This window comes from Anser cygnoides, chromosome 1 (genome assembly GCF_040182565.1).
Source record: "Anser cygnoides isolate HZ-2024a breed goose chromosome 1, Taihu_goose_T2T_genome, whole genome shotgun sequence".
NCBI lineage: Eukaryota > Metazoa > Chordata > Aves > Anseriformes > Anatidae > Anser > Anser cygnoides.
In genome coordinates, this window is record NC_089873.1 from 167,866,420 (window position 1) to 167,878,754 (window position 12,335).

The following is a 12,335-nucleotide window of genomic DNA, read 5'->3' on the forward strand; positions in this document are numbered from 1 at the left end:
ATTTGTGTAGTTTTCTGTATAATTGACATGGAAGTAATACAACCTTTTTCTTTTTAGAAGTCCTTTAACATCCAAACTCAGACAACCATATTTTTCCATGCAAAGAGGAAAAAAAGGAAAAAGAAAAAATCCAAAATCACCACTTCCTCTCCCCACTGCCTTGATTTATGAACTGTGTTTAATCCAGGGAAGTTAGGGTATTGGTGTACATGCTTACAAATGAGTAATTGGTGTACAACATTAGAGGTGCAGAAGATTTAGGAGGATTCTAAAGGGAGCCCTAAGAAGTTAGAGACATTTCTTTGAACACAAAGCAAAAGAGCTTTGAAAAAACACTGTAAAGGCATAGTAGTAACTTTTGTGGGGATACAAAACTTTTTTTTTTCCCCAGAGATGCTTTTAAAATGTATTAGAATCAAGAATGACAACTTTGAAGAAACTAAGATCTTTTAGCAAGAAGTTACTGTAACCTCCTCCACCAAATCATTTCATTTTGTAGCACAGGTATTTAAATACCAATAAGACTATGGATACGTGTTACTAAAAATAACTGAATTACTCTCAGTATTACTACCATACACTTATGTCATTTTCTCCAAATTTGTTCAGACTCTGTATGCTTCTAGGTACAGATATACCTAGAAGTTTGTCATTCTTTCAGCAAAATCATCTCATAAAGTAGATAAATGGTAATCGAACACCATCAAGAATATAATCCCATAAAAATGTACATTAACTCTTAAATTACCAACAGAAAAAGTGAACAATGTCAAACATTCCTCTTCATGATCAGAAACTTCACAGAAGGTTGAAAGATTATATAGTACCACACCCGACATTTTATAGAGTTTATACTGAAGAGTTGGAGGTTAGTTCCTGGAAGGTATGGTCCAAAGTCTGGAACATTTTGTTACCTACAATGGTTTTACTGGAATGACTTAAAAGTTATGCAAATTAATGACATGTGTGTGTATTGTACACTAAGCACAACAGCATGACATGACGGATGAAATACACTTATTTCAATTTTGTTTCTTTTTTAACCTCTGTGTGACAGTGATCGGTATAGATAAAAGTAAAACGTGAAATGCGTGATCTTGAAAGGAGTTATCACAAGCTACATGAACACACCAATTTTAATGTTTAAAATATGGATATGCCCAGGAAGATTAGCTGTTGTGAATATTACTCAATTCTATGAAAGTGTCCATAGCAAAAAAATTTCCACCCTTACAAAGTCATAGGAACATTTCTAAATTATTCTGTAGTGAGGGTGCTGCACTTTTCCATTTCAAGTGTAGTGTCACTAGGAAACTTAGTTACCACAATAAAACCCTATTACAACCACATGTGTAAGAAGTGTTATTTCCCTGGATGTCAGAAAATGATCTTAAAAAGCAGCATTCATTATTCTAATAAAATTTTGGTTAAAAAAAAGTTTTCATTCCACAAAACTCATTCTTTTAATCCTTTCCCCCTCAATGTGAATTCAAGAATAGTTTCTTAAAACTCTGTGCCTTTGGACTGATTGACTTTTCAGTCATACAGGTACCATCTGGACACCTTACACAGGTATAAGTTTGAGTTTAAGGCTAACTACCGTGATATTTCTTGCATTGAAGCTCTTGGCTTTCATCCAGTCCACAACTTTCTGTTCTACACAAAATAAAAAGGCAGGAAAGGGTGTTTCCGTTTTGTGTTTGGGGTGGTGTTTTTTTTTTTTTTTTAAAGAAGCCAAATTAGAACTAGGTTTTTCAACTCATATTGTGTGTTTCTTCATAACATTAAATCACTACAGCAAACTCAGGCTCAGGTCCATCATGTACTCTCATTATAAGCCTAAGATTCTTGAGTAAAAAAGAATTCAAGAAGCTATACTAACTTTGTAAGTACATTAGATATGTAAGAAGACCCAAGTATGAATTCAATATTATCAACAACAAACACCAACTCTGAGCTACCTGACCACAAATTGACTCACATTCTCTTCTCTCTTTTTTTTTTTTTTTTTAATCTCTACTTCCATGGTGTAGACTGTGCCTCCTTTGATTAAAATTGGGCAGTTCTTTGTGAAGGACAGGATGGGATACTAGTCTCAGAAGTGTTTCTTCTTATGTCTCAAACCTTTAGCTAAGTCAATTGCCGAGTGTTACTGGCAAAGTAAACCTAAAGAATTCCCCCAAAGGCTGAGACTAGCTATCCAATGTTCATGATTGAATTATAAGCATTTGAAGAGTCAGAGACCCTCTATCTCTTCCTGCTAAATCACTGTTTCTTTTAAAAAACATTCTCTATTTTCCATCTAGTTTTCTCACAGCACATTTTGGTAAAAACTTTCGTTCCAACTGTACCATTAGGAAGAACACAGCTGGGCTTTCTAAATGACAGTTGAGATTTCCATGTAGGCATCAACACAAATACAGGCGCTACAGGTTTGCAAAACAAATTCTTAAGAGCACTGACAATAATTCTCCACTCAGAAAGACCACCTTTTCAGGGCTTCCTACACAGATTGCTTTCTTCAATGATCTATTCAGCAGCTGTAACATGTATAACATATGAACTGAAATTTTACTTTGCCTTCATTGACCCTGAAGAAGAAAGCATCCTCAATGAGAAACAAGTGAAATCAGGAAACCCATCATTTTCCTCACGACGAGACAGGAAAAACATTAAACTCATGAGAAACATCAGCATATATACATAAATTAAATCTATTAGAAGCTAAAATCTACTTTTGTGCAGTTCCTTTCCTAGCACATGAAGAACATCAAACTCAAAGATGCTACATCTACATTCAAACTCTTTTTGCTACTGATTTAACAGTATTTTCAGCACCCTATATCTGCACATTTTTCAACTGCATCAGAAAAGATAAGTAAAGAAATTTCATCATTGAAAGGAGGCACTAGTTTTACAGTAATCTGACTTATGGGATAAAGAAGGTAGGTACCAGAGAATGTTTTGTGTTTGGCTTAACTCAGTGCTAAGAAGGCTTACTTTCTGACAGCCCCTAAAAGGAAAGGGTAGTTTAGTATGGTACAACACTTGTGATATGGCTTGTAGAAATTCTGTGCATATGTTTAAAAGAGATTTTTTGTATAAATCAGTATAATTGTTCATTTTTAAAAGTTTTATAGGGCTTTCTAATGATTAAATGTATACTGCTTCAGATGGAGGAAAAGCAACAGAATACAGGCTAAGTGATGGGGTCGTAAGCAAATATTTCATTTTCTCAATCTTTACTTTAAACACACATCTGATCTCCAAACAATGTTTTTGTGGAAAGAGAGCCTGTCTCAAAAATTTAGCTTCTGAAATGCATGAACACAATGATGAGCATGACAGATAACTGTTGTTACTACTTCTCTCTAGTTGGCTCTAAATATATAAAGCTTTGTTCTACAGAAAGCATTGCATTTTTTTTTCCAGGATCGTTTTTTGCTTTAAGAAGTTATGAAAAATAATTGCGCTAAATGACCTCTAAATTGATAGTTAATACTATCCAAAAGTTAGAAATGTCGGGGCTCTCTTACTCCATCTGATTTATGCACTTATTCATACTTCAGCAAGATTTCTCTGACAGGATTATCTGTTTACTTTATGATTTCCACTTCATTTAGTATATAGAACTGAAGATGAATAAACAAAAAGTACAGAGCAGCAAAAAGTTGAAGGCCTTATCCAAATATCATATTTTGAGATATGCTGGGTTCTGAGATACTTGCAGCCATCTTACAAGACAATATTTTTGTTTCACTCAAGACCTACTCTGAATATAAACCCATAGTAATAACATTAATAGGAGTCAAATATTTTTATATTTATTGAAGAATAAAATTATTACAATAAAACTAGCATCAGGAGGCATTGGGTTTGTGTTAGTTTTATAAAAAAAGCTATTTAAGATAGCATAGTGAATTCTTACACGAAAGTTTGGCTTAGTACATTTAATAGTTTCATGTATTATCCCACACTAGGATGCCTCCTTTTAAAATGATAATTGGGATAGCAAATTCGATCAGAACCGAAGTCTGATATCTGTGCTTCTCACAGCTTTGGCTAAGTAACAGCTGGGACTGGGTGTGTCAATTCTGAAGAGCTGGGTAAGGAAGTGCTTAGCATTTTGAAATGGTAACTGTGCTGTCAACTCAAAGTTGCTAAGCTCATATTATTTTCTTGCTGTGATAAAACTAGAAAAGAATAAAACGAAATATTAAGACAGCCTTGTATTACTAAAAAAAGCTCCTGTATTTAAGATAACATCTCTGATTCAAAATAATAAAATCCCAAGCTAAAAAATAAAAAAAAAATCAAATATACTGAAAAAAAATCTAAGAGGAACACACGCATTTACACTAATACCTGAGACAATATACTTCTCACATACTGTGTTCAACAGTCATATGTAAGTCCATCTGGATAATTTTTATTGGAAAACATGACACATTGCTGTACTATACCATTGAGCAATAACTTCTGCAGACTTACAGAAATACTGAAATATAAGTCTCAGGCATTAATCTATACTCATTTTCATTGGCAGAAAAGAAACCATCCATGCCAGTATATTTTTCCACATCACTCAACAACTAATCTCGTTGCTGATCTGGCAAAGCATAGTTTGAAATCCTTTGAACAACAACCAGTAATTTTAACCAGCCCTCTTCACACAAACTTCTAAACAATAAAATTTTAAGCAGCTTTTTCTTTGCAAAAAGGATAATCGCATAATCACTTGGAACTAAGAGTCTCCAACATACTGGAAATTTAAGAGGATTCTTGTCCTAGATATAAGTAGTAATTACAGAGAAGGGTTTCACATTATGCCTGTACATCATCTCAGTCACCGTAAAAATACTAATAACTAAAAATCAATTGAAAGTTGCAACCTTATTACCAGATAGGAAAATTGTTTCTTACTAAGCTTCTGGCAAGACATAAGCAACAGAGGGTCTTACCTTAAGCTCAAGTGACACAAAACCACACTACATACAAGAAAGAATTGGTATCTCTAAATGGCTTGACATTGTCATATCTTGTTAATGATGCTGAAAGATATATTGGTATCAGTCAAGGTGCAGTGAAAGGCAGCAAGCACACTCAGATACAATATACAAGCAGAAAATAGCTCAGCTGATTGGGAAGGAAGCATGGCCAGGTGGGACACGTCAAAGTCTGTTAAGATGCCCAACAGCCCAAAGGCATATAATTTCCCACAATAAAGAGACACCAAATGTAACCATCAGGCATCAGACACAGGAGGAGCAGAGGAAATACTTCACATAATGCATTGTTAGACTGAAGATTTTCCCAGTACAAGACACCCTGAGTGTCAGAGGCATTACAGGGTTCAAAAAGCAATTGGACAAACTTACGCAAGGCCAAGCACAGCTCAGACAGAAATGCAACCTCCCCAGTCAGTGTTAGAGGCTGGTTTTGCTCCGAGATATGAAGACAGCTCTGGTGGTCTCCTTAGTGCTGGAGGTGGACCCACTCTTTCAATGACATTCTCCTCTTTACACACTCTTTTCACATACAACACAAGTTGGCATTTTCTGTCTGGTAGTACATACGAGTTGCCTACGAGAGCCCTAAGTACTACTCTCAGCAATGCCAGCCTTAAAAATCTTACTGTTTAAGTAACAGTTTATTTAATCTACTTTGGGTAGATAAAAAGCACATACTAACAGTGGTGCAGCAGTAGAAAACAGGAATACTATCAAGGTGTCAAAACACATGCTGCTTCAGGCACACATTAATATTATCCTGTATAACCTATCACAGCTGATTCAAGATGTGGGCAATTAGCCTCAGGTGATGGCAGCAAAAAGAAATTTGCTTAGGAGTGCCAGATAGTCCAAAGTGAAATGCAATCTTTTATAAAAAATCAGCATACAAGAAAAAGTTTTCCCTCCTCATGACAAGAAGTGATTTACTTTTAATGCTGAAACCGGGGTTAACAGAGGATAACACAAAAACAATGCATGAAACAATATCCCTTTTCTGATGACTGACATCCAACAAATTTTGAAATGTCTAATTCCACTTGAATGCATGATATTACACACTTCTATTACATTAAAAAAAAAAAATATTGATCAGCAAGCTCCTGATCAGCATTTCTTTCCTGACACACATAGGACTTTCTCTAGAAACTGTCTGAAGACTAGCTTGCCCCCGGGTGATCAAATAATGCATAATTAACTTTTCAGTGGAGAGTTATCTTTGTGTAACTTATTTCCTCCATTTCTTGGAATAAAATGTCCCTCCTGTCCCTCCACAAACTGCTAAACATGTCAAAATGTGTTAGCATAGCTCAGTTACCTCTTTACAGCATAGTCAGATACAGAAGTTTTGAACTGCTTTGTAAGCATTTTAAACATACTGTGGAACTGTTATATGATACATAATGTGTGGAAAATCAAACTTTTATTGAAACAAATTAAAAGAGCACAGCTATATAGCTGGCAGCTCTTTCAGCTGTAACCCAGACTCCCTGCATTGTTGTCCACAAGAAGCAATCAAATCTGCTTTTTTGAAAAACACTAATTAATCTACTGCCAAGCAGGTATGATGCAATATGCCTGTTGCCTTATGACAAATTCACATTCCAACCTTACTTTGCTCCTGGAAGGAAAACTAGTAGTGCTGAAAGGATCCAAAGAAACGAAACAAAATGGAAGAAACCCACAGTTACAGACCCACTAGACTAATTTCATGGCTGACCTCACTTAGGCACTGCGGTTAACGTAGGGACAAGTTGGACAACACAGCTTGCACAACAGTTTGCTAACTCTACCTACCTGACCTCCCCTGGCTTTCAGGCTGTCATTATTTACATTGCTGAAGACCAGCTCCTGATAGTGTCCAACCATCTCATCTATACCCGTAAAGTAAGCCTCAACCAAAATAACTTGACCAAGGTTTTCTGTGGATAATTAAGGCTTGGCAGAGGTTACCAAGCCTCCAGCTTTCCGTGTGATATACGAGCCAGGTAGAGGATACCAGTGTTCTGGAGGGGTGCCAAATCCCAAACACCACATTAGCAAGAAATTATGTTTCAGGTATGACTCAAAGCCTGGAAAAACACATTTCCATCTCAAGTATCAGACCTCAAAAATGCATGAGCTTTCATTCCGAAACCAGGCAAAGAGCATGTTAACATAGCACCATCCAGTCCACCTACAAGATATTTAATTAAAGCAGTTGGATGTCATTTCACCATATTTTCTCCTGGTATTTACAGAAGGATCACTGCCTGTTCCTCTTTTATAGATCTGATAGCTTAAGACAGGAATCAGTTCTTAACATTTAACTTGACAGGTTTTCAGCACAGCTCACTAAAGCTTTTCCTGTTTGGAGATGACAGTAAATTCATCCTTTGTACTAACACAATAAAAGCAACTAATACTGTAACAAAACAAGAAGTCCCATGAAGATATTTCTGTCACACATTTAAAACACCTGTTAAATGCCTACCTATGAAGTTCCACCTTAATCCCTCAGAAACTAGAAAAACTCTCAGACTCAGTAGCCTGAAATTAGAAAATTCAGTAACTACATTTCAGAAACAAGCTATTTTGATTTCACAGAAAACTCTCTCTGTAAACATAACAACTACTCTATGCCATTCAGCACTTAGTCTCTACCCTTACACACTTTGAGGGGAAGTGTGACACTCAGTAACAAACATCTGACTAATATTTGGAATGGTGAAAACAGCGGCCCTTTAGGAATACCATACCCAAGAACCACAGCAATTCAGATAATCATCAGAAATACCACGCCAGCCTTTCAGATTTTATGTCAGTAATATCAAAGCATAAAGTGATGCTTGTCATATCATTTAACAGTTAGTTTTGCTCTGATCTTAAAATAACCTGAACAGCTTCCATTTTATATATTAAACGCTGTAAATATTCATTAACAATTAGTTTGCTTGTGTGAGGTATAATAATTCATTTCTGAAATTCAATTTGTGCAAGTCTTATCGACCGGGTTTAAGAATGCACAAACCCTCACCACAGTATTCAGAACTGCTTTTAGCAGGTTAAAATAATTTTCTATAGGCAAACATTTTTAAAAAAGGACTGAGAAACATATTCAGTTAAGATTAGAGGTAGAAGGTGAGGGAAAAAACAAAACCACAGAACTCACTTGACAGTAACTCGATTGGACAAATCCTGAAGATCTCCTGGATGAAAAAGCTGAGCTTCTTTCAGTCCAATATTTTCGCAAGCTTTCAGAAAAACATTTATATTATCCTGCGAAGAGAAGTAGAAAGCAGTTGCTTAGTTAAAAGCACTAAGCAGGTTTTGCAAGATGATTAGTGCGAGCCACTAAATGTCAAAGCCCAGCTCATGGAAATAATACTAAAAAAGCAAATCTCCTGGATCATAAAAACAGGTCGTTTCTCATATACACATGCAGGTTGTGATCTTAGCGACTGACTGGTACGTTAAAGATTACCTGGCATAAAGCAGCGGCTAGCCAGTAGGCAGCAATCTCCACTTTGATGTCAGCTCTGTTCAGCAAACAAACGCCCCCTTTCTAGCTTTGCACGACAAGCCTCACCTCTTGCCTTTAAAAATAACTCCAGCTACTGACATTCACCACCCAGAAACTCTTGGCAGGGGAGGAAGAGGAGGAACATGCTGTTTCTATGATTACAGACCGATTATGGAATACTGCACCTGGAATCTGGGTTTGGTTGCTGAGCAAGCTCCTGAGAGACAGAAACCAAACTGTATTCAGCCCTGCTGCTTCCTCACTTGTGGGGTTTGCTCTCCTCCTCGGTCCTCCCCTTTCTCTCCACCCCCCTCCCTTGTAACGCCAACATAGAACAAACTGTAGGTGCAGTGTATTGCAGCACCCATTTGCTGCACCTGTTACAGATCAACTGACCAGCAACAGCAGGTTAAGGGGCCGGGGGGGGGGGGGGGGGGGGGGGGGGGGGGGGTGTGAAGAAAAACCAGACTCTAACGATATATAGAGAGATTATACAACTTGTGATCTCTTTCCACTTCAAAAACAATAGGCTATAAGCAAGAAATTCCTTCTCGTTAACATGGAATGCTATCAACAACAAAAGAATTTGCCCTCTTGCGCACTTCTCAGTTTGGTTGAACGCCACAGGAAAAGGTACACGGAGTTACTTAATTCATAAACTGCATACAGCCATGTCATTCAGAGTGTTTGTAAAGTCAAGGTACTTTTATGAGTTTCACAGTATGAAAGAGCTCCACATCAGCAATTTCATATACTTGAAATGCCCCCCCCAACCTTTTTTCTTAATTTATTTATTTTTATGACATATCCTCACTGGATATAACAATATCTCATCTAAAATAGAAAAAAAATCCACAGAGGAAGTAACAGCTGCTTCAAATACAGACTAAAAAAAAAGTATATGTTTTTACTTTAAGTAAAACAAACCCAAGAATCCCCACAACCTTCTGTTTTGAAGCTCCCCAGGATTCCGGTATTTCTTATCTGTCTGCAAACGTGGTTTCATTCAAGGAAAATATTTGAACAAGGTATTCCCCATGCAGGCTTCAGGCTCTGTGTTACCACATCTGAACGATCCCAGCTGACTGCCAACCCAGCAGTGCTGTGCCCCAAGGTCTGACATGCTCCAGTGGGGGCTGTTCTGCTGGATATTGAGGGGGAGGAGAGAAGTGACTTGACAATGACAGCAGGGGACATGACATGGTGGCACATGAGCAGAAGCAACAGGGAACGGTACAGGACAGGTAACCTCACCTCTGCACCAGCTCCTGCAGCACCCAAAAGGCTGCCTGCACATGTGGCCAAGATAGAGCTTTGTGCTGAGGGGTGTAACCTAATGGGGGACACTTCCTTTTCCTTCCCATCTTCCTTGCACCTTCAAGGAAAGCTGGCTAGATGCACCATTTGTATTCAAGTGTAACCTTGGTACCAACACCTCAAAAACTTGAAAAGGCACAGTTTCCTTCATATGTGAAAGGCCACTAATTATGGTCTTGCTGCAAGTTCCAAAATAGTGTGCTCTGATGGGTGTACCAGTTGCCAAAACACAGAGCAGCCTCCCAAACTAGCTTATATCAACCAAACTGCAGAGAATGAGTGTATTGTGCATATCAACAAGGAAGAAGAGTCAGATTTAGAAAAAACAAACGCTGCCTACACCCGGAGTGTAATAAAGACAGAATTACTTGCTCATCAGTGGTGGCTTAGCTGTACAACAACCAAATTGTTGGCATATGAGAGAATGAAGTTTGGAGGTGTTGTAGCAATTAAACCTATCAAACATGAACTTCCTAATAAATAACTCATATATGGCATTTAGAGTGTGTGCCAGAAAGGAAGAGGGAAATTTAAAAATAATTAAAAAAAGAAAAAACACAGCCAGTTTTGGCACTCACCTGTGTGCAGGCTAAAACAGCTGAAAATCTTCCTTTCCACAGTTCCCAAACCATCAGTTTGATCATCCTTACCATCTCTCAGGTGACTGTCCCAGCTGCAAACCCTCTTATGGCCAGGGCCTGGGATTCATACCCAAGCAGAAAGATCACCCAAAAGTCTGTTGCTTGAGTTTGGATATTGACAAAAAAAAGTGTACCTTCAACTAATCTGTGCTTGTAGTTATTCTTGACCATCCCTAATCATCATTAGTAGATCACTGAAGCTACAAGTCTCAAAATATCTAGCAGACACTTCAACGTTTAACAGAATAATGAACCTGAAAATGAATTTTAAGTAGTACCACAGAAATAAGCAGAAAAAAAATGACAAGCTGTCAACAATTAGATTCATCATTGGAAATGTGAACAGGAACATTGTTCTGTGATTAATGTGCTCAAATATAGCAACCGCCACACTATTCCTTTTACCAAGTCATGGAATATAACTGTACTTTAATAAGACTAATGGTTGTTACCTCTTCAACTTCAAAGACTGTAGTGCAATCAATCTCATCATACTTGGTACACACACACACAGAAAAATACTTTAAAAAAATGTAGACCTCAAACATCTAGAGAAACACAACATACCAGATCTATTTCTTGGTGACCACAACACACCCATACAGTGTGCTTGAGAAAAATGGTTTTCATGCCTGTATCCCTACAACCCTTCTGCCAGCAAGATGCTCCTAATCTCTGTACATCAGGGCAGAGCATCTAATTTTAAGGAAGATTTAATCAGCAGAATTGCAAAGAAAGAGGAGTAGGATAATAAGGAAAAAGGCAGGGACCCTATACAATAAGCAGAGAACATGAGAATTTGGTTTTGGTATGACAATAAAATCAGAGTCATAGAATGGTTTGGGTTCGAAGGGACTTTGAAGATCACCTAGTTTCAATCCCCCTGTCATTGGGTGGGGGGAGCGGGAACAGGACACCTCTGTCTAGATCAGCTTGCCCAAAGCCCCATCCAAATTCTTCCAGGGATGGGGCATCCACAGCTTCTCTGGACAGCCTATCCCAGTGCATCACCACCCTCTGAGTCAAGAATTTCTTCCTAATGCCAAATCTAGATCTACCCTCTTTTAGTTTATAGCCATCCCTCCTTGCCCTAACACTACATGCCCTGACAAAGAGACCCTCCCCAGCTTTCCTGTAGGCCCCCTTTATGTATTGGAAGGCCACTATAAGGTCTATGCTAAGGATAGCATCAAATCATAGAATATCCTGAGTTGGAAGGGATCTACTAGGATCATCAAGTCCAACTCCTGCTTGTGCAAGTCCAAGTAGATGACATCAGTTGCTCCTTCCCTATCCACCAATGCTGTAACCCCATAGTAGAAGGCCACCAGATCTGTCAGACATGATCTACCCTTAGTGAAGCCGTGTTGGCTATAACCAATTGTCCCCTTACATTCCATGTGCTTCGATGTGCCTTTGCATAGCTTTTTGCATAATTTTCCAGGGGAATTTGCTCCATGGTCTCTCCAGGCACAGAAGTGAGATTGACTGGCCTGTAGGTCCCTGGGTCTATGAAGCATGATAAACAATACTGTTGCTACCTACACGCACAAGGGGAGTAACAGCGAAGGGAAGACAAGAGCTGACCAGTCCCAAAGCATTGTGTCACAGGGATACACAAACAGACCAAAAGACCAAATACATTCAGGGAGAGGGAAAAAAAAAGTTTCTGACCATTAAAACAAGAATGTTCCGAACTAATGGGAGGGAAGGAGACAAAAATCAACTAGATGCTTTCAGTATAGAGCTTTATCAATGCATATCCATGAGCATCTAAAGTTGGAATTAGCATCACACGATTACACTTCTTAAATCATAACAAAAATAAAGCCTGAAGTGTTAACCACAAAATTCAAGTGCAATTCA

The 12,335-nt window shown here is 38.1% G+C and overlaps 1 protein-coding gene across 18 annotated transcripts in view; it reads right to left on the reverse strand.

Annotated features, from left to right (window-relative positions):
• LMO7 (LIM domain 7) overlaps nucleotides 1-12,335 on the reverse strand; it is a 129,457-nt gene that overhangs the window by 64,700 nt on the left and 52,422 nt on the right. For all 18 annotated transcript variants that reach the window (XM_048079037.2, XM_066987569.1, XM_066987507.1 and 15 more), the window contains one exon: nucleotides 8,161-8,267. In XM_048079037.2, coding sequence (XP_047934994.2) covers nucleotides 8,161-8,267 — 107 coding nt within the window. Of the gene's footprint in view, nucleotides 1-8,160; nucleotides 8,268-12,335 lie in introns of those variants that run through there.